Source organism: Portunus trituberculatus, chromosome 31 (assembly GCF_017591435.1).
Source record: "Portunus trituberculatus isolate SZX2019 chromosome 31, ASM1759143v1, whole genome shotgun sequence".
In the NCBI taxonomy this organism is placed as follows: domain Eukaryota; kingdom Metazoa; phylum Arthropoda; class Malacostraca; order Decapoda; family Portunidae; genus Portunus; species Portunus trituberculatus.
In genome coordinates this window covers 11,948,452-11,969,593 of record NC_059285.1, presented here as the reverse complement: position 1 = coordinate 11,969,593, position 21,142 = coordinate 11,948,452, and the positions used below count along the sequence as shown (strand labels likewise).

The following is a 21,142-nucleotide window of genomic DNA, read 5'->3' as shown; positions in this document are numbered from 1 at the left end:
TTCGAATGTCATATTCTTCTCTCAGGATTAGTTTCTCATTATCCACTTGATCCATTCCATTAATCAATTTATAAACTTGATCCTGCATATTCCAATCTAGGTCTTATTTTAGTACTTATCAATTTCTTCATCATTTCTTTGTCCATTTAGTGAAATGCTAATCCAATATTCCTTAGCAAATTATATGTCTCCCTGAAAATTCTATCAATACCGGTTGATTGTTTTCTTCCATGGTCACTCCCAAGTCCTTTTCCTTTTTTACTTTTTCTAGTTCTACTCCATCTCCTATCTTATAGATTCCCACTGGTTGTCTTTCACTCTTTCCTATTTCCATGACATGGCTTTTGTCCACATTGAATTCCATCTCCCATTTTTTACTCCATTTCCAGATCTTGTTCAAGTCTTCCTGTAGTATTTCACAATTCTCTTTTTGTTTAATGACTCTGCACAATTTTGCATCGTCTGCAAACAGATTTTTGTAGCTGTTCATTCCCTCTGGCATGTCGTTTATATATACGAGAAAAAGTATTGGGACCCTGTGGCACTCCGCTGTCTACTGTTCTCCACTTGGACTTCATATCTTTAACTATCGTCCTTATTTCTCTCCCCCCTCAAGTAATTTTTCATCCATCTCAATGTGCTTCCTTTTAAGCCACCTTTCTCCTCTAACTTCCATAGTAATCTTTCATGTGGCACTTTATCAAACGCCTTTTTTAAATCTAAATAAATACAGTTAATCCATCCCTCTCTCTCTTGTACTTTTATCAACTATTCTAGAGTAGAAACTCAATAAATTTGTTACACATGACCGACCTTTTCTAAAACCAAATTGGCTATTTGATAATAATTTGTTGTCTTCAAGAAACTCAATCCATTGCTTCTTTATTACTCTTTCACACATCTTGCATATTACACTAGTTAGTGATACTGGTCTGTAATTTAAAGGTTCTTTCTTCCTTCCGCTCTTATATATGGGAACCACCTCAGCTCTTTTCCACTCCACTGATACTGTTCCATTTTCTATTGAGCATTATATGATGTTGTATATAGGACTTGCTAGTTTTTCCTTACATTCTTTCAGTATTCTACCTGAGACTTCATCCGGTCCCATTGCCTTTTCCTCATCTAGTTCCATCATCAACTTTTTTTATTTCAAGCTTGGTTACTTTAATCTCTTTCATATGGACAGTCTCTCTATTACCCTGTGTGTGTGTGTGTGTGTGTGTGTGTGTGTGTGTGTGTGTGTGTGTGTGTGTGTGTGTGTGTGTGTGTAATTTCACTGTTTGATCTGCTGCAGTCTCTGACGAGACAGCCAGACGTTACCCTACGGAACGAGCTCAGAGCTCATTATTTCCGATCTTCGGATAGGCCTGAGACCAGGCACACACCACACACTGGGACAACAAGGTCACAACTCCTCAATTTACATCCCATACCTACTCACTGCTAGGTGAACAGGGGCTACACGTGAAAGGAGACACACCCAAATATCTCCACCCGGCCGGGGAATCGAACCCCGGTCCTCTGGCTTGTGAAGCCAGCGCTCTAACCACTGAGCTACAGGGCCGTGTACTACCATGTGTGTGTGTGTGTGTGTGTGTGTGTGTGTGTGTGTGTGTGTGTGTGTGTAAGGAATGTGGTTAGAGTGAGTGATGTGTGTGGTCAGATGACAAGTGCAGTGTTGGACCACAAAGGTTCTCCAAGCCCATGTTTCTTTCCAGTTTGAGATGGAGCCGTCTGGCTGCCACACTGATATGGACTTTGCAGTGCCCATAATCCTTGGCTCAGTACCCTTCAAGCAGTACTTCAGCTCTTTTGTACCTGCTGCACCTCCTGCCTTCCCTCCACCTGCTGGGCTTCCAAGTGCCCCAGGTTATCCACCTCAGCCAGGCATGCCTGTGCAGCCCCCTATGCCTCCCATAGCAGGATATCCTGGCCAGCCACCCATGAATCCCAGTGCCCCCCCAGCAGTAGGGTTTGTGGCAGGTAGTGCTGCGATGGGACTCAACCCAGCCTACAATCCCGGTGAAATGCCTCCCCCCTATCCTGGCCTATCAGCCCCCACTGCCCCAGCCTTCCCCGGCATCCAGCAGTACCCAGGAATGCGTGAGTAGTGTCATTGGTGGCAGCTTGAGGCTGAGGAACTGAAATACTGAACAAGTAACATTCACTTGTCTTTGCTTCTACCATTGTAGCACACTCTCACCTTTAACTATTAGTTGAATAGTATTTTTTCCCGCTTTCTCCCTCAGCCCTGCCTTCGTACAACACCTGCATGTTTGGAGTGACCACCTTTGATGAGCACGACAGTGATGATGACAACCAAGGCCATGGTGCAGGGTTTGCTCCACAATATGTGTCTTACTCACTGGTGGGCGCCACTCCTTCAGGTCAGCTTTCATGATTATTGTTTCTTTCTTTGTTGTCTGATATTCTTACTGTTCTGATCCTTGAAACTGCATTTCGTAGTTTATCATTCTGAGATACGAAGAGTATGTGATGCCAAGGACATGTACCACATATCTCTGAGTAGTGCTCAAAAACTTTTGCATTACATAATAAAGATTTAATTGTGTCAATAGAAATGCAGATTTGTTTTTAAGGAAAGTTTGTGTTGTAATCTTGCCAATCTGTAGATAGAAAGTTTTGATAAGGGATGCCAGTGTTGTGATGATGTCATGTTGGGTCATGTTTGTGTGTGTGTTATGGCTCTTTATTGTATTTGATACAGGTGCCTTCATGAGTGGAGCTCCTAGCCCTGACCAACTTTTCAATGCAGGTTAGTGGATACTCTGTGGGTATGGGTATGCTTATGTTTATGTGTGTGGTTTTTTTCTTTATTTTTAATTAACAAAGACTGCAAGGGAATGGAAGCAGCAGTATTCTTTGTTCTTGGTAAGTTAAAAGACAGATTTAGAACAAATCCAGATAGAAAAATAAAGTGCATGAGTTTCAGATGAGGGAAGGCTGAAGTACTTTTTGTGGTCAGCTCTCATTCATATGTATCACTAGAACAGGCTTTGTTAAGGGGACTGTCCGGTGGCCATGGTATCGAAAAATCTGAAAAATATCGAAAATCCCCAAAACACCACCAGAGCATCCCCAAACATATGGCAACATAGTGATGGAGTATTTTGGGGAAATACGCTAAAATACATGGGCCCCTGCCACGCCCACCGCAGCCTGGGGCTTCCCCTCTCCCCACTCTCTGTACCATAAATGATGATAATAAGGCCATGGAAAGTGGTTTCTTTGGTAAGGAAAGGTGGGCGCTGGCAACTTAGTACTATGGCATACACAGTAACACACCCTCTCCCCTTCCATTTCAGTGTCCATGTGACTGCAATGGGAGGAGGATCTATTGAGTATCTCGCCCGTTATTTCACATCTTGCAAGCCACAATCCAGCCTATTTTACCTGCCATTTTTGCCTTACAATGTCTAAACAAACGCTGCAAGTGGAAATTATAAGTTGTACCGACCATGCATGGATGGGAGACACCCTCGCCTTTGAGCGACTAATAACTACAATCATTGTAGGGGGGGGCCAGGTGCCATATGAGTCTTACAGAATATTCTAAACATGCCTAAAAAACATATATGATGCACATGGTGGTGCATAAGCACAAAATATCCAACCCAAATAAATGTACAGGGTCATAGAGGACGAAAATGACATCTCTGGGGTTTTTTGCCTTTTTCTATTTCCACTTTTTTATCATTCAAATCGTATCTTCTCCCACATTTCTCAACAGAATTTCAATTTTGAGGTATCATTTGAAAGCTCAATGAAGCTGCTACATTTCCATCTCCTAGAATTTGGAATTTTTTTAAGTGCTGCAATATAATTTTATATAACAAAAATCGAGAAAATAAAAAAAATTCATAATGGCCATCAAAATAAAAAAATCAAAATTCCATGTGATGGAAAGTTTTGTTATACCACATACTTCATATCCGTACTGGCAAAATTGAAATCTGTCCTCTGGTGACAAAGTTTATAGGAAAAATAATTTTTTCAAAAAATTGAGTTTTCATTTTTCAGGCAGTTATTTATGGGTCGATTCGCTTGTAACTACTAAACTAACCGTGTAAAAAACATCTATTACCGAAAAAAAAATTACCCACGTACAGGCAACCCCCGTTTAACGAAGGTTCACACAACGAAATTTCGCTACAACGAATGTTTCGTTTTACTACCATCTGCTCGTTTAATGAACACCAAACTCGCTTTAATGAAGTTTTATCCAGGTATTTTTTTTCCAAATTTGAAAGCCCCACCGTATCATGCAAGCTGACAGGCTTTTGAATACACCAGGAGCTGCTGGTACTAAGGCCTGCCTCAGGAGAAATCCTGAGACACCTGTAGAATAAAGATCAAGATCAAGCCTCTCGTGGACAACACAAGCGCTGCCGATACAAAGGCCTGACTCAGAAGAAATTCTGTGTCACCTGTAACATCAAGATCAAGATCACGTGCACCACTCACTCCCCAGTCAAAACATAACGGCGTCACCAGCAGCTCATCTTCCCTAGTTCAACCTACCACCAAAACGCCCTGCAATGTGGCCTAACGTTCCTAAGAAGACCAGGAAGTGTTTTACTCTCGAAGTGAAGCTGGGTATTATTCACAGACAAGAGAGAGGCCAGAAAACTAATAACATTGCTTGCCACCATCTTGACTCCATCTACTGTCTACTATTTTCAAGTCAGCAGACTCTATTAAGAAGGCTGGTGAGACCACATCTTCCTTGAAAGCTAAAACCACCACCTGAACTCATGACTCTACAATGGATAAAATGGAAAGCCTTGAGGAAATGTGGTACATACGTTTTGTATGCGGTACCATGATGCGCACTTTGTTTACATTCCACAGGTTGCCGGTTAGTGTATTTCCCGTTTCACTCTCCCTCCCTTCATAAAGTTAAGATCATCAACATTATAAAGTTACGTACATACATACATTAGTGTACATTGTAATCACTTAAATTAAACTACCTAAATGTTTAACTTCATAATTTTTACTTTTCATTAAACCTTTTACTGTACTATGATGCACTCTCGCTTTGCTTACTCTCAATGGAAGCTCAAGTCAGGGGTTAAACTTGTTATAATCGGTTCGCTTAACGAAGTTTCGCTTAACGAAGTGTTTTTTAGGAACGTAAGCCCTTCGTTAAGCGGAGGTTGCCTGTACCTCTTTATTTTCGATTTTTCAAAAACCTCACTGGATGGTCCCCTTAAAGAAAAGATTGAAATGTTTAAGATGAGAGAAAGAGTGAGCTGTGAACTCCTATGTGCCTGATACTATCACTTCATGTACTCATTAAACAGAGATGGCTCTCCAACATGGAAAATGTTATTTATTTCAAAGAAAATCTGAATATTCCTCCTCAGATCCCCTTAATTAGCAGTGGCAAAATGGCGGAGACACCTCAGCTTAGGGTGATCCTGAGGAGGAACTGGAGTGGTAGTACAAAATACAGATATGAAGTTACCAGGATGAAGAACACTGCAGTTTGAGTACTTTAATTTTTTTTTTCTGGTAAAGTCCACTGTTTTTACAGTGTAATAAGAATGAACTGTCCTTGTCGTGGAATTAATCTTTTTACTACAAAGATTAAAATGCATGTACAGTAGAATCTCCCTTTCTCTTGCTTGGTACAATGGGAAAGTATATAGTCCATTGATACTGTTTGCCATTTCTCTTGCCATAGTGGTGTACATACAGTATACTGTAGTAGATTGAAAGATTAAGGCTATTAGTTCATGAGTTTTCAAAAAGTTATTAGAAGTAAATGTAGCCTTTAGTGTTGTAACTTCTTTTTGTTTTCTTGACTCATATTTTGTGTGCTAATAAATTTTATACAACATATACAAGACAATTTTCTAGATAATTATTAGATAAGAAAAAGATAGTCATTGGAGTAAAATAAGATGATAAATACAATAAAACAGATAACACGTTACCACATGATTCCAGGAGAAATGGCAACTTGTTTTAGGACTTCTGCCTGCATTAGAGAGAGAGAGAGAGAGAGAGAGAGAGAGAGAGAGAGAGAGAGAGAGAGAGGTTATACTGTTTGTTTATTTGGTGCATGCTGTAGTAGATTGACTTATTTACATTTGTTGATCCAAATATCACTCCATACTGACTAGATGTTGTGTTAAGTAAATTGGCTGGTACAGTACAGGGATAAATATCTTAAGGTGGACACTTCATCATCCTTGGTATGGTATCGATGTTGGTTACTCGTACAACTTATTCAGAGGAAATTGTCACGGTAAAAAGATCAGTATGTGACTTCCTTACTATCAAACACTTTGCTGACAATTTTGTTCTGTCTTCAAAGTACCTGTGTATGAATTTGAAATGTGCAGGTAGAGTTATCCTCACCAATTATAGTGTTGGAAGATGTTATGAATCTAAAATGAATAAGTAATCAATTAAAAGAAGTAGCTGTTGAAAAAATTATTGGAGTTAGTGTTTTGTAAACCACCTGTGAAATCTTATGGAATTTGTATGATGTTTATAAGGGATAGTTAAAAGATATTAGAGCAATCTTTTAGTACTTTGACTGTGTTTGCCCATTTTTATAAGGTTTCCTGGAATCAGTGGGATATAACAGCCAAACCTTAGAAATGTTCAGCGAGGAATTCTGCCATATGGAGCAGCATTACTGTACATGACACACATGAGCACATGAAGTAACACATCTCAGTCAGTATGTCTATTAACTGAGGTGATGTCTCTGTAGCCAAACAGGAACACTCATCTTCATTGATGAACAGTTTGTTGAGGGAAATATGATTTTCTGATATTTATTATTTTATGATAAATGGCCGGAGTATGGTCATATTGCTGCTTATATATTATTGCACTTTGATTGTAAATACAAAATATTATTATTATTTTTTTTATTATTATTATTATTATTATTATTATTATTATTATTATTATTATTATTATTATTATTATTATTATTTGGTTTTACTCAGTAATTTCAGTATTAACTTATCACTTCCTGCCAAGAATTTGCACTGAGAATTTGCTATTCTGCAACTTTTTATTATAGGAGGCAAAGTTGTCAAATGTTCTGCAAGTTTTATTTGCTGTTAATGTCTACTTTTATTTTCTACATTGTGAATTTTCTTCAAATATTCATGGTGATCCACTTTCTCCTACTGAAGATACACAACCTCTGATCCTGTGAAGAGCATGAGTTGTCTGCAACATTTTGATTAGGTAATTGATGATAAAGTTTTGAATAGCTTTGGGCTTAGCTTCAGCTTTGTGTAGTTAGCAAGCATGTATATAATACAGTATGCTACTTTCTTAACTGCATGCTTATGTACTTCACCGATATACTAACCTAAGCACATTGTAGATAGATAATGCTGTGTGAGGACGCAAGCCACTGCGTCATGGAGATTTGTTACCAAATTCTGGAGTTGTCATGATATGTCATAAATGATTTATCATGTTATAAATAAGCATAAGTGCTAAGACTGGGTCAACGTAGTTTTAGTGCACCTCATGACAGCTGCTCCCACTGGGGAGATGGCCGCCTCACAACGACAACATCCCTTAGCAAGGAGTAATGTATTCATTAGGGATGTTTTGATTATTCCTTGTGATGCAGAACTCATCAGAATAACTTTTGAGCTCACATAAGTGCTTCTTATACTATTGAAAATGAAAGAGGGACTGTAACTGCCCAGTTAACCTTGTGGAAGTGTGAGCATTTAGTTTTAGTCATAGAGAGAGCTGAGAAAGTGGAAAATTCCAATCTTCAGTACTAAGAAGTGTAGTCTTATCAGTGTTGTAAAGAATGATTGATGTTTCTCTCTCTCTCTCTCTCTCTCTCTCTCTCTCTCTCTCTCTCTCTCTCTCTCTCTCTCTCTCTCTCTCTCTCTCTCTCTCTCTCTCTCTCTCTCTCTCTCTCTCTAACACCTTTTGTAGTCATCCTTTCATAGAATTATATCCAGTATCCAATCAAAAACATATCACTCTTCCTTTCAATATCTTTACATTCTTGAGTGTTTATTTGTCTCTGTGAAGCTCAGATGAGTGATGTATAGAGGGAGGGTCTTGTCATTCAGTGCAAGATGCATGGATCCCAGCACCTGTGGTACTGTGGGGAACATTTTCTTTACATCAGTGTTAGGATTGCAGTAAATACAGGGTTAAATATCCAGAAAACAGAGCAGCTCACTCCAGATTCTACCTGCTTCTTACACCTTAATTAATGACAAAAAGCCATGGAGAAATATCCTATTCACACACACTATTTCTTCTTTTATTTCTAGTCATGTACTGTTTTCCCACTGTCCTCTGCTTTAACCTCCAGCAAAATTTACCTTATACTACCAAAAGATGAAGCCTGTGATTTATGTGATACTATATTTATCTGCTATGTTTCTTTATTTTCAATATTTTCTTTTATGTTCGTTTTATATTTCTCTTCACTAATGTCTTTTTCCTCAAGCCCACATTGTTATTTTCTCCTATCTACTGTTTGTTGTCTGTTATGTGTATCTTTTTTTTTTTTTTTTAAAGCCAGCAGATATATTTACGTACTGTATTGCAGGAGACACGGATCCACTCATTCACCGGAAGTCCTCCAAAAGCAGCAGCAGCAGCAGCAGCAGCAGCAGCAGCAGCAGTAGTGATGATGAAGGGGAGCACCACCATCACAATGAAGTGCACCCAGGTGATCATTATATTGGTGGTGAGGTGGAAAGGAATGAACACTGTGGGAATGTTGTGGTGGTGTGTGAGGCAGCAGAAGTTGAGGAAAGGCATAGTCACAGTAGCCACAGCAGTCACAGCGACCATGGGTGTGAGGAGGTGGAGGAGGAGCATGGTGGGGAAGATCATTGTGTAAAGGAGGAAGAGCATGGCGAGGAAGAAGTGGTTGAGGAAGAGGAATGTGGTGATGAGGAATGTGGTGGTGGTGATGAGGAATGTGGTGGTGGTGATGAGGAGTGTGGTGGTGAAGATGAGTAGGAGTGTGTTGAGGAGATGGATGTTGATAGTGGTGGTGATCAAAGTAAAAAATAATTTGAATTGTATAGTTGTTAACAGATATGATTCAAATTTTTTTATTCCTCATTTTTTACAAGATTGATATTTTGTTTTGAGTTGAGTATTGACTCTTAGCGGATTGTTGTTATTGTGAATGTTACAATTATCTGTCGCTTGTATGTGTGCTAGAGTTAGAACAAAGAAGAATTCTATTTGTTGTCTTCAGGAAACACATCTATTGAAGAAATTTTGCTGTTGTGCCACATAGTAGTATTTTTGTGTTTGGTTTGTTGTTGCAGTCTCAATTGGGTCTTGGTGATAGCCTGCAGAGAGATTGTATCGAAAAGGATAATGGTTGCCTTAAATTTTCATCATAATTGTTGTTATGTAGCAGCACAGAAATCAAATATGTATATCTGCTGCATTGTGGTTTCCCCTATAGTAAAACTAAATTGTACTGACCTGTAGGGTGTTGTTTGCCATTCTGCCAGATTTCCAACCAAAACATTCAGTCTATATTACTCGTGGTTCTTTAATCACAGGATTATCAACAAACGGCGTTCTAAGAATATTCTGACTATTTCATTAAGTAGCAGGCGATGCAAATAAGTGTTATATGCCAAGTCAAACAAAGGTATTTCATGGACATGTAAGACAATGTAGCATGTCAGGACAGGTGACGTTGCCAGTCGACCCGAGGCGGGATTTCCCTTGGGGGTAAGGGGAGTAGTCAGGTCACCACGCAGGTGCATATCGACTCACTTCTCATTTGGTCGCCACAATGAATGATACACTGACACTTCCTCGCCTGTGTGTTGTACAGCCAAACCAAGAAGTTTGTGTACAGAATTAATAGATAAAAACTTGCAAGGACCACTTTTACCATCGCACGGATTATAGGCCTAGCCCTACGGGTCAGTACAATTTAGTTTTACTATAGTAGTAAGTTAGACTAGCCAATGCTACAAGAAAGGTGCAGCAGTCGTCAGCTCATATGTAATGTTTGGCTCTTGTGAAATTAACCAAGCTTATGAATACTAGAAATATGTAAAATTGTCATCACTTTTTATATGAGTTGTTGAGAGATTATACTCACATTAATATTACATGGGGGTGATATAGACTGAAAATCTCAACTTTTTTTTATAGTTTGTTTAAAGATTTTGGTTAGAATGGGTTTGAAGGGATGCTAACTGAGGATTTCCTTTGTGGATTGTGATCTCCACAATTGCTGGTTGCTTGCTGGTCATATAGATATTTTATTTTATTTATTTTTTTCCATAATCTTGAGATTTATTCCTACTTAAGCATCATGGAAAAGAATCACTTTTTGAAGTTTTGTGTTTGTATGTATGTATGTATGTGTGGATGTATGTGCAAGGGGAGATGGGTGGCTGTGTTTGTTCATTTGTGCATTTATACGTTTGTATATGCAAAAATATTTCCTTTTCACTGGCCTCCAAGGAAGGGGGAGACAGCTACAGAAAGGTGCTTGCTGCATGCAAACCTTGATGCATTTAATATATGTGTCTTGTTAAGGTTAAGGAACTCTATACTCTATGTTTATTGAAAACCATATACTAAGGAAATTTACAAAGAAAATCATACAAAGAAATAGGTTTGATGTCAGTTGAATTTATTTTCTTTTATATTCAATCTCTTTACTTGCATAATCCAAATGGAGTTGCTTTAAGAAATTTACTTCAGATGATACTACTTATATCTTTATAAGCATTTTAGAGAGCCTTACTAGTTGTACATATATTGTGTATAACTAAAACTTTTACTTGATTGAGAAGGAAAGACAAAAATTGTAAACCATAGTACTATATGCTAAAGGTTTACTATATTTTGTCATTAATGTTCATGAAAGTACAGGTGAACAGTTGTATTTTAAAGGAGAGTTAGATGAGCTTGTTGGTATAAGAAAGGTAAGACTGTTTCAATTTTTTTTTTTTTTTTTTTTTTTACGTAGGGAAGAGGGCCAGCCAAGGGCAAAAAAAAGAAAGCTTGAAAAAGGCCCACTTGAGCGCTGGCTCTCCAAAGACTTCAAAAAGTGCCAAAACCGTCAGCCAGAATTAGGGGAGCAAATGCCTCGATACCTCCCTCTTAAAAGAAGACAAGTTGTAGGAATTCGGAAATACAGATGCAGGGAGGGAGTTCCAGAGTTTACCAGTGAAAGGGATGAATGATTGAGCGTACTGGTTAACTCTTGCATTAGAGAGTTGGACAGAATAGGGATGAGAGGAAGAAGAAAGCCTTGTGCAGCGTGGCCGCAGGAGGAGGGAGGCATGCAGTTAGCAAGATCAGTAGAACAGTTACCATGAAAATAGCGATAAAATATAGAAAGGGATGCAACATTTCGGCGGTGAGAAAGAGACTGAAGACAGTTAGTCAGAGGAGGGAGTTGATGAGACGAAGAGCTTTCGATTCCACCCTATCAAGCAAAGCTGTGTGACTGGAACCCCCAAACATGCGAAGAGTACTCCATACAGGGACGGATAAGGCCCTTATACAGAGTAAGCAGTTGGAGGGCGAGAAAAACTGTCGGAGACGCCTCAGAACACCTAACTTCATAGAAGCTGTTTTAGCAAGAGATGAGATGTGAAGTTTCCAGTTAAGATTATGAGCAAAGGACAGACCGAGGATATTCATTGTGGAAGAGGAGACAGTTGAGTGTCATTGAAGAAGAGGGATAGTTGTCTGGAAGGTTGTGTCGAGTTGATAGATGGAGGAATTGAGTTTTGAGGCATTGAAAACTACTAGATTTTCTCTGCCCCAATCGGAAATCTTAGAAAGATCGGAAGTCAGGCGTTCCGTGGCGTCCCGCGTGATCTGTTGATTTCCTGAAGGGTTGGACGTCTCTGAAAGAACGTGGAAAGATGTAGGGTGGTATCATCAGCGTAGGAGTGGATAGGGCAAGAAGTTTGGTTAAGAAGGTCATTAATGAATAATAGAAAGAGAGTGGGTGACAGGACAGAACCCTGAGGAACACCACTATTAATAGGTTTAGGAGAAGAACAGTAGCCGTCTACCACAGCAGCAATAGAGCGGTCGGAAAGGAAACTTGAGATAAAGTTGCAGAGAGAAGGATAGAAGCCGTAGGAGGGCAGTTTTGAAATCAAAGCTTTATGCCAGACTCTATCAAAAGCTTTTGATATGTCTAACACAACAGCAAAAGTTTCACCGAAATCTCTAAAAGAGGATGACCAAGACTCAGTAAGGAAAGCCAGAAGATCACCAGTAGAGCGACCTTGACGGAAGCCATACTGGCGATCAGACAGAAGATTGTGAAGTGACAGATGTTTGAGAATCTTCCTATTCAGGATAGATTAAAAACTTTAGACAAGCAAGAGATTAAAGCTATAGGACGGTAGTTTGAGGGGTTAGAACGGTCACCCTTTTAGGAACAGGCTGAATGTAGGCGAACTTCCAGCAGGAAGGAAAGGTACAAGTCGATAGACAAAGTTGGAAGAGTTTGGCCAGGCAAGGTGCAAGCACAGAAGCACAGTTTTTGAGAACAATAGGAGGGACCCCATCAGGTCCATAAGCCTTCCGAGGGTTTAGGCCAGCAAGGGCATGGAAAACATCATTACGAAGAATTTTGATTGTAGACATGAAATAGTCAGAGGGAGGAGGAGAGGGAGGACAAGCCCAGAATCGTCCAAGGTGGAGTTGTGAGCAAAGGTTTGAGAAAAGAGTTCAGCTTTAGAGACAGAAGAGATGGCAGTGGTGCCATCAGGATGAAATAAAGGAGGAAAGATGAAGAAGTGAAGTTATTTGAGATGTTTTGGCTAGATGCCAGAAGTCACGAGGAGAGTTTGAGTTTGAAAGATTTTGACATTTCCTATTTATGAAAGAGTGTTTGGCAAGTTGAAGAACAGACTTGGCATGATTCCGGGCAGAGATATAAAGTGCATGAGATTCAGGAGATGGAAGGCTCAAGTACCTTTTGTGGGCAACCTCTCTATCATGTATAGCACGAGAACAGGCTGAGTTAAACCAAGGTTTAGAAGGTTTAGGTTGAGAAAAGAATGAGGAATGTACGCCTCCATGCCAGATACTAACACCTCTGTTATGCGTTCAGCACAAAGAGATGGGTCTCTGACACGGAAGCAATAATCATTCCAGGAAAATCAGCATAATACCTCCTCAGGTCCCCCAACTGGCAGAGGCAAAACGCCAGAGGCACCTTCGCTTTGGGGATCCTGCGGAGGGATTGGAAAATAGGACAAGATACAGAAATGAGATTGTGATCGGAGGAGCCCAACGGAGATGAAAGGGTGACAGCATAAGCAGAAGGGTTAGAGGTGAGGAAGAGATCAAGAATGTTGGGCGTGTCTCCAAGACGGTCAGGAATACGAGTAGGGTGTTGCACCAGTTGCTCTAGGTCATGGAGGATAGCAAAGTTGAAGGCTAGTTCACCAGGGTGGTCAGTGAAGGAGAGGAAAGCCAAAGCTGGTGGTGAACATTGAAATCTCCAAGAATGGAAATCTCAGCGAAAGGGTAGAGGGACAGAATGTGCTCCACTTTAGAAGTTAAGTAGTCGAAGAAATTACTATAGTCAGAAGAGTTAGAGGAGAGATAAACAGCACAGATGAATTTAGTTTGAGAGTGACTGTTAAGTCGTAGCCAGATGGTGGAAAATTCGGAAGACTCAAGAGCGTGGGCACGAGAGCAAGTTAAGTCGTTGCGTACATTAGACGCAACATCCAGCTTTGGAATGAAAATGAGAATAGAGAAAGTAGGAGGGAACAGAGAAGGGGCTACTGTCAGTTGCCTCAGATAGCTGTGTTTCGGTGAGGAAAAGAAGATGAGGTTTATACTAAAACCCATCCGTATTACCCATAGGGCGTTGGCCATGTCTACCGTGAGACTATGCCAAATCTCCAATAAAAACAAACTACTCACTGTCCTGTAGTCATAGCATTATAAAAAAATAATGTTCTCAGAACATTCAGAAACCTTAATTAAGTGGTAGATGATATAAATAATTGTCATATACGAAAATAAATTAAGCTAGTTCATATACGTGGACGGTGATGTGTCATATCAGGTCAGGCGACGTTGCCACTCACAACCCAGGTGGAATTTCCTGGAGAGGTTGGGGGGGTGAGTCAGGTCGCCACGCACGTGTTGCTTCACTTCTCCTCTGGTCACTACCATGGAAGGACCCCCTGACGCTTCCCCGTCATACACTGTCTTGCACAGCCAGACCAAGGAATTCATATTCCGCCTTAATAGATATTTCTTGCAAGAGAAAGCAAATCGGGCAACACTCTTACCTTTAACTCAAGCAAGGAACCACTCAATATATTACTGTGTTTCTACTCGTATGTGCACTTATTTGACAAACATGTAAATTACTTGTCTCATTTTCATGTATATAACCAGAATCTTTATTGCATTTAATGTACTATATAGCTGCATAGGTATTTGGGTCTCTTCTGACTTCTTTTAATGAAGTAGAGAACGATCATCACTCCGTTTTCTTTGAAGAAGGTACTGGTATAGCAGTGGCAACGTCGCACCCAAGAGGAGCCACACCTTGTGGGTAGCTACGGATGAGTTCTAGTATAGTAGAGGAGAGGTGGTGTTCCACAGATTGAAAATGAGATCTAAGACTGCGAATGTTGCAGAAGTTAATGTAGAAAAAGTTGAGGGAGGTGTCAAGACATTTGTGGTCTTCAACAGGAGAGGTGTCCAACCTGGGAACATTTTTGGTCCCCTCCCCAGAGAGGGACTCCGAGGCATTGTTTATTTTGGGTCCCATTTTTCTTTTAAATTTTGATTTGGAGTGAAGGGTGTATGTGTGGTAAGTGCATGTAGTTTTGTGTGAAGAAGGAGAGCTGTCTTTAGAGGGTAGGCTGTGACTACCCCCTTGAGTTGTGAGACAAAGAGAAACATTCAACGAGATCACAACTAGCTTTAATGGAAGGTTCACAGCACCTCCTGAACTAGTGCTATTAGATCTCTATGCGAGTAAGTTATTGTTTCGGTAGGTGTCTACTACCTCCTGCTGTAAAATCTGGAACGAGATACTATATGTGTACAGTGGAGACTCAATACTCGAACTTAATTCGTTCCAAATGGCCGTTCGAGTATTAAAAAGTTTGACTATTGATACTTATAAATCAGGTAATTCATTCCAGCCATTGCCAAACCCAAGTTTAGAAAAAAACAGTGGTTGAAATTTGCAGTCGGCGCTAGCATTGGCACACAGAAGCTGGGTTGGCCTGTCTTTCATGAGCTTGTGTCCTGGCAAACACTGCTCTTCCTTTGTTATATTGATCATGTTTGGTAGTTTTTTTTTTTTTTTCAAAAATAGGCCAGTTTCATCACAATTAAAGATCTGTTGTGGGCTTAGTGCTCTTTATCCACAAATTTCTTAAATTCAGACACAAATTACTCAGTGTTGACTCTGTCAGCACTTACAGGCTCGCCGTGCGTCACAACAGAATGAATTACAGTTCTTTTCTTGAAATTCACAAACCACCCTTTACTTGCTTTAAAATCATCATTGGAGTCAGATGTGGTATCAGAAATAAGATCACGATGCAGCAGCCTAACCTTCGCACAAATTATGCCCTCTGACAAAGAATCCCCAGCCATCTGCCTTTGGTTTATCCATTCGACAATTTTTCCATTTCTTCCAATGCTGCAGGTCGCTTAAATTGCCTTTTCACACCAATAGCCACATCAGCTGTTTTAATGAGCTCTGTCTCCAGTATTGTGGCTACTGTAGATTTTAGCCATACAGTACTCAGCTGCAAGATCGGTTATTCTTCCTTTTTTCTTTTTATTTATCAATGATATCCTTTTTCCTTTCGATGGTTGTCACTACATTCTTTCTTGTAGGCTTATTCTCACCACTAACAAGCCTCTTTGTTGCCATTGTAAGTTTCTAAATGAGAAAAAAAAAAAAAAAACTCCTGAGAGAAAGTGCAGGACAATGTTATTCTTATGATAGTGAAGGATCAACTGGCTGCGGTGGGGGCCGTGGGGCGCGTGGGGCAGCGGGAAGGATGAAATCACAGGACAATGTTATTCTTATGATGGCGAATAATCAACTGGCTGCGGTGGACTGGTGGGATGCGTGGGGTGGCGGGAAGGATGAAAGCACAGGACAATGTTATTCTACGACAGCGAAGGATCAACATGCTGTGGTGGACCGGTGGGGCACGTGGGATGGCGGGAAGGATGAGGCCTTTTTTGTTTACAGTCATGTGGAGGGACGTTCGACTAATACCATATTTTACGGCTTGCAAGACGCTGCATCTTGGAAGACGCACCCTAATATTTGAAAGAAATTTCTAAGAAAAAAAAGTCATTCTCATACAAGAACGCATTCACCATATACCCGACCAATGAACACAATAACAAGAAGCAAGGAGTCTGCAAGACACTATTGATTCAGCACTCTACAAATTTGAAGGAGCACTCACCACAAATTTAAAACTATGTAAATAAAAACACCATAGGTAAATACATATACACAGTGAAACAGTCCATATCTTCTTGTTTTAGTGGCGGGCGACGGCATGTTTTGGACATGTTGTTTACATTATGGAATCACTTGTCCGATCGCCCAAACCGAACGCGTCAGTGCTGCAGTTTGTATTTATTTTATTTTGCAGTCGTGCTTCATAGGCTTTATCAATGTGAATACAATTCACAAGTGGAGTTTTGACTCTTGCTTGAATGAGTAAGCCACTTGGATGTTCTATTAATAAAGGGATAAAGGCACCTGGCATGATGTGTGTGCATTCATGTGCATGTATGTGTGTGTTGCAATGAGACGAGGGAGCGGCCCGTTTTCTCCACACTGAGTAGGCTGCAGGAAGGATTATGGTATTGTAAATACTTGTAACACCTAAGTACTGAGCTTACATAATATAAAAGGCTAAATTAAATGGTACTTAAGCTAGCATCATAATGTAATGACGCAACATACAAATCCAGGTCGCTATCGGTCAAGTGTCCAAGCTCACTTGAGGTTGGATGCTGCCTTACAATACAACATTCATCTTGGAAGACGTACTAGTATTTTTCAGGGTATTTTTTAGGAAAAAAAGTGCGTCTTGTAAGTCGTAAAATACGGTAGGTATTTTTTTGAGTATTAAGTCAAACTTTTGCGTTCGACTATTGAAAAGTTTGACTATTTAGACGTTCAAATATTGAGTCTCCACTATTTGTTAATTGGTGCCATGTGTGAAAGAAAATTTTGTATCCATCACATGTTTGAACAAGTAAGGAAGAAATGTTTGCCTGGAGAGGTGGAGACTTCTGCCATGACCAGGACTAGGTGGCACCTTTTAGACAGAGTGGCACTCCAGAGGTAGGTAGGTAAGCAGCTGTCTCTTGAACCTTAGCCATCCTTGTGCTGGGAGATTGGTGTAGTGTTGCTAAAGACTGCTCAGTCTTGCTTAGATCAGAAAATTATACATTTGCAACCTTTACTCATGAAAAAATGATTTCCATACAGATTCTGCGTTTGTGTCCACAGTTGTCTGTGTATTTGCCTAGTTGTATTTACCTAGTTGTAGTTTTAAAGGGCCTGGGCTTTATGCTCGTGTGGCCCCTTCTCCATATCTACACTTATCCAATCTTACTTTAAAAGTATGCACACTCGTTGCAGACACTACTTCTTCATTTAAACTGTTCCATGTCTCAATACATCTTTGCGGGAAACTATATTTTTTTAACATCTCTCAGACATCTTCCTTTTCTCAGCTTTTTACTATGCGATCTTGTGCTTCGGATGTCATATTTTTCTCAGGGTCAGTTTCTCATTATCCACTTGGTCCATTCCGTTGATCAATTTATAAACTTGTATGAGATCCCCTCTCTCCCTTCTCTGCTCCAATGTTGGAAGATCCAAAGCCTTTAGTCTCTCCTCATATGTCATTCTTTCAAATTCTGGAACCATTCTTGTAGCCATTTTGTGTGTGTGTGTGTGTTTCACTGTTTGATCTGCTGCAGTCTCTGACGAGACAGCCAGACGTTACCCTACGTGTAATTCACCTCGGTCGCCTGCTGGTCACCCTAGTGTGTGTGTGTGTGTGTGTGTGTGTGTGTGTGTGTGTTTGTGTTTGTGTTTGTGTTTGATCTGCTGCAGTCTCTGATGAGACAGCCAGACGTTACCCTACGGAACGAGCTCAGAGCTCATTGTTTCCGATCTTCGGATAGGCCTGAGACCAGGCATACACCACACATCGGGACAACAAGGTCACAACTCCTCGATTTACATCCCGTGCCTACTCACTGCTAGGTGAACAGGGGCTACACGTGAAAGGAGACACACCCAAATATCTCCACCCGGCTGGGGAATCGAACCCTGGTCCTCTGGCTTGTGAAGCCAGCGCTCTAACCACTGAGCTACCGGGCCGTGTGTGTGTGTGTGTGTGTGTGTGTGTGTAATTCACCTCGGTCGCCTGCTGGTCACCCAGCCAGTCTTCCCCATTATGGAGCGAGCTCAGAGATCATAGACCAATCTTCGGGTAGGACTGAGACCACAACACACTCCACACACCAGGAAAGCGAGGCCACAACCCCTTGAGTTACATCCCGTACCTATTTACTGCTAGGTGAACAGGGGCCACACATTAAGAGGCATGCCCATTTGCCTCGCTGCGCTGGGACTGGAACCCGGACCCTCTCGATTGTGAGTCAAGTGTGGTAACCACTACACTATGCGGTGTGTGTGTGTGTGTGTGTGTAGTGTGGTGGTGGTGGTGGTGCTGCTGTTGCTATTGTGTCTTTTTTCCTGTTAATTTGCATATTGATATTTTTGTTTGTTTTATCCATATATATGTTTATGTTTATTGATTTTTTATATCGGATCTGTTTATGATTTCTTAAGTGATTTGGATTATATAATTTTTTTGTGCATGTTTATATATATATATATATATATATATATATATATATATATATATATATATATATATATATATATAGACACAATTTATATCTGAAGTTTATTGATTATTGTGATTTGTTTTGATTTTATTATTTTGTTGCTTTGTTAATTCTCTATATCAGATCTGTTTATGATTTCTTAAGTGATTTGCATTATACAATTTTTTGTGCATGTTGGATATATATATATATATATATATATATATATATATATATATATATATATATATATATATATATATATACACAATTTATATCTGAAGTTTATTGATTATTGAGATATGTTTTGATTTTATTATTTTGTTGCTTAGATTAAATCCATACAAAATATACTCCAAAGTAAATGCATGTATTTGTAATGGTGGTTTACTTGAACCCATTTGGAACTGTATCATGTACTTTTCCATCAGAAGGTACTAAATTTAGCCTGAATTGTTTTTTGTACACATTTGGCATGCAGTATTCCTGCATTTCATCAATGATAATGCATTGTGTGGAAGTGACTTATTCTTGGTTGGTCATTGCTGCACTTTCAAACCAACACAATTCACTTTCACACACAGTCCAATGACAATTTTCCCACTACGCATAGTTTATTATAGGATCAAAGAAACTGGTTCCATCCATATTTAATCCTTAGTAATGATTATGCAAACTGTCCAGCCGTATGTAAGTTTTTTTTTTTATAATGTTAGCAAGAAATTCAGGGGATAAGTGCAGATCTGATCAGTTTCTTCAAATTTTGCTTTGATATTAGTATTAGTATTAGTCTTAGGAATGTTGATGGCAGAAAGGAGGGAAGTGGTGCAGGTGTGGTGGGGGATATGAAGTTATCCATGGATTTGTGTTCCAAACTACAACCAGTCTCCTCACCATGCTGCAGTCACTTGATCTTTGACAGTGTTGAACAGTGAGTTAAAGTCTCAAGTTTTTAGACAGTTGTCAGAAGATTTCAATTTACAGTATTGGGATGAAAAACTTCCTTATCTGATTTATTGAGATTCGTAAAACATTGAATTATTGTTCTTGATGTGGCATCATTGCAAAATTGAATGAGTGTAGATAAGGCTGGCTGGAGTTGGTTCTGGAATGTGGTGATGTGGCCTAGCTGTGGGTGCTTGCCTCAAGTTTGCCATTACCGGTGTATCTGAGCCCATTGCCTCAGGTACAATGTACATTTCTGCTGGTAACAATATGCAAACATATCAGAGCAAGTGTTTGTGTATGGCTGTGTGTGCACTTATAAGTGTGTATGTGTGTTTGTACATGCATGCATGCACCTTGTTTGAAAATATTGATTGGCACCTTTAGCTGCCTTGTTAAGTCTAAAATGATTGTTCCTTCCTGCAACCTGCCAGGATTAAAAAAAACTATTTATCAACATCACTCTTTCTATGGATATTGCACATGTAGTTTTATTTTTATTTAAGATAAGAGCTTTAAAGATTCTACTACTCTATGAATACTTTAAGTATACTTGTTACATTTATTTTGGATAATTTGCACATTACTCATAGTTATTTGTGCAGGTGCAGATTTTGTGATTTTTTAGAGTTTTTTAATGAACTTTCTGATTTAAATAGAATTTTCCATCCAAATGTGATTTCAAATTGGAATTAATTACACACACACACACACACACACACACACACACACACACACACACACACACACACACACACACACACACACACACACACACACACACACACACACACACAACACACGGCCCGGTAGCTCAGTGGTTAGAGCGCTGGCTTCACAAGCCAGATAACCGGGGTTCGATTCCCCGGCCGGGTGGAGATATTTGGGTGTGTCTCCTTTCACGTGTAGCCCCTGTTCACCTAGCAGTGAGTAGGTACGGGATGTAAATCGAGGAGTTGTGACCTTGTTGTCCCGGTGTGTGGTGTGTGCCTGGTCTCAGACCTATCCCAAGATCGGAAATAATGAGCTCTGAGCTCATTCCGTAGGGTAACGTCTGGCTGTCTCGTCAGAGACTGCAGCAGATCAAACAGTGAACACACTCTCTCTCTCACACACACACACACACACACACACACACACACACACACACACACACACACACACACACACACACACACACACACACACACACACACACACACACACACACACACACACACACACACACACACACACACACACACACACACACACACACACACACACACACACA

At 40.0% G+C, this 21,142-nt stretch overlaps 1 protein-coding gene across 8 annotated transcripts in view; it reads left to right on the top strand.

Annotated features, from left to right (window-relative positions):
- The window catches only part of LOC123511423 (arrestin domain-containing protein 3-like), a 49,641-nt gene extending 40,405 nt beyond the window's left edge, over positions 1 to 9,236 (top strand). For 6 of the 8 annotated variants that reach the window (XM_045267291.1, XM_045267295.1, XM_045267292.1 and 3 more), the window contains exons 7-10: positions 1,722 to 2,106; positions 2,253 to 2,390; positions 2,732 to 2,779; positions 8,588 to 9,236. In XM_045267291.1, the coding sequence (XP_045123226.1) occupies positions 1,722 to 2,106; positions 2,253 to 2,390; positions 2,732 to 2,779; positions 8,588 to 9,006 (990 nt within the window). In that variant the 3' untranslated portion in view covers positions 9,007 to 9,236. Of the gene's footprint in view, positions 1 to 1,721; positions 2,107 to 2,252; positions 2,391 to 2,731; positions 2,780 to 3,329; positions 3,650 to 7,187; positions 7,243 to 8,587 lie in introns of those variants that run through there. The other 2 variants (XM_045267296.1, XM_045267297.1) reach the window with 2 other exon arrangements.
- The last annotated feature ends 11,906 nt before the right edge of the window (positions 9,237 to 21,142 follow it).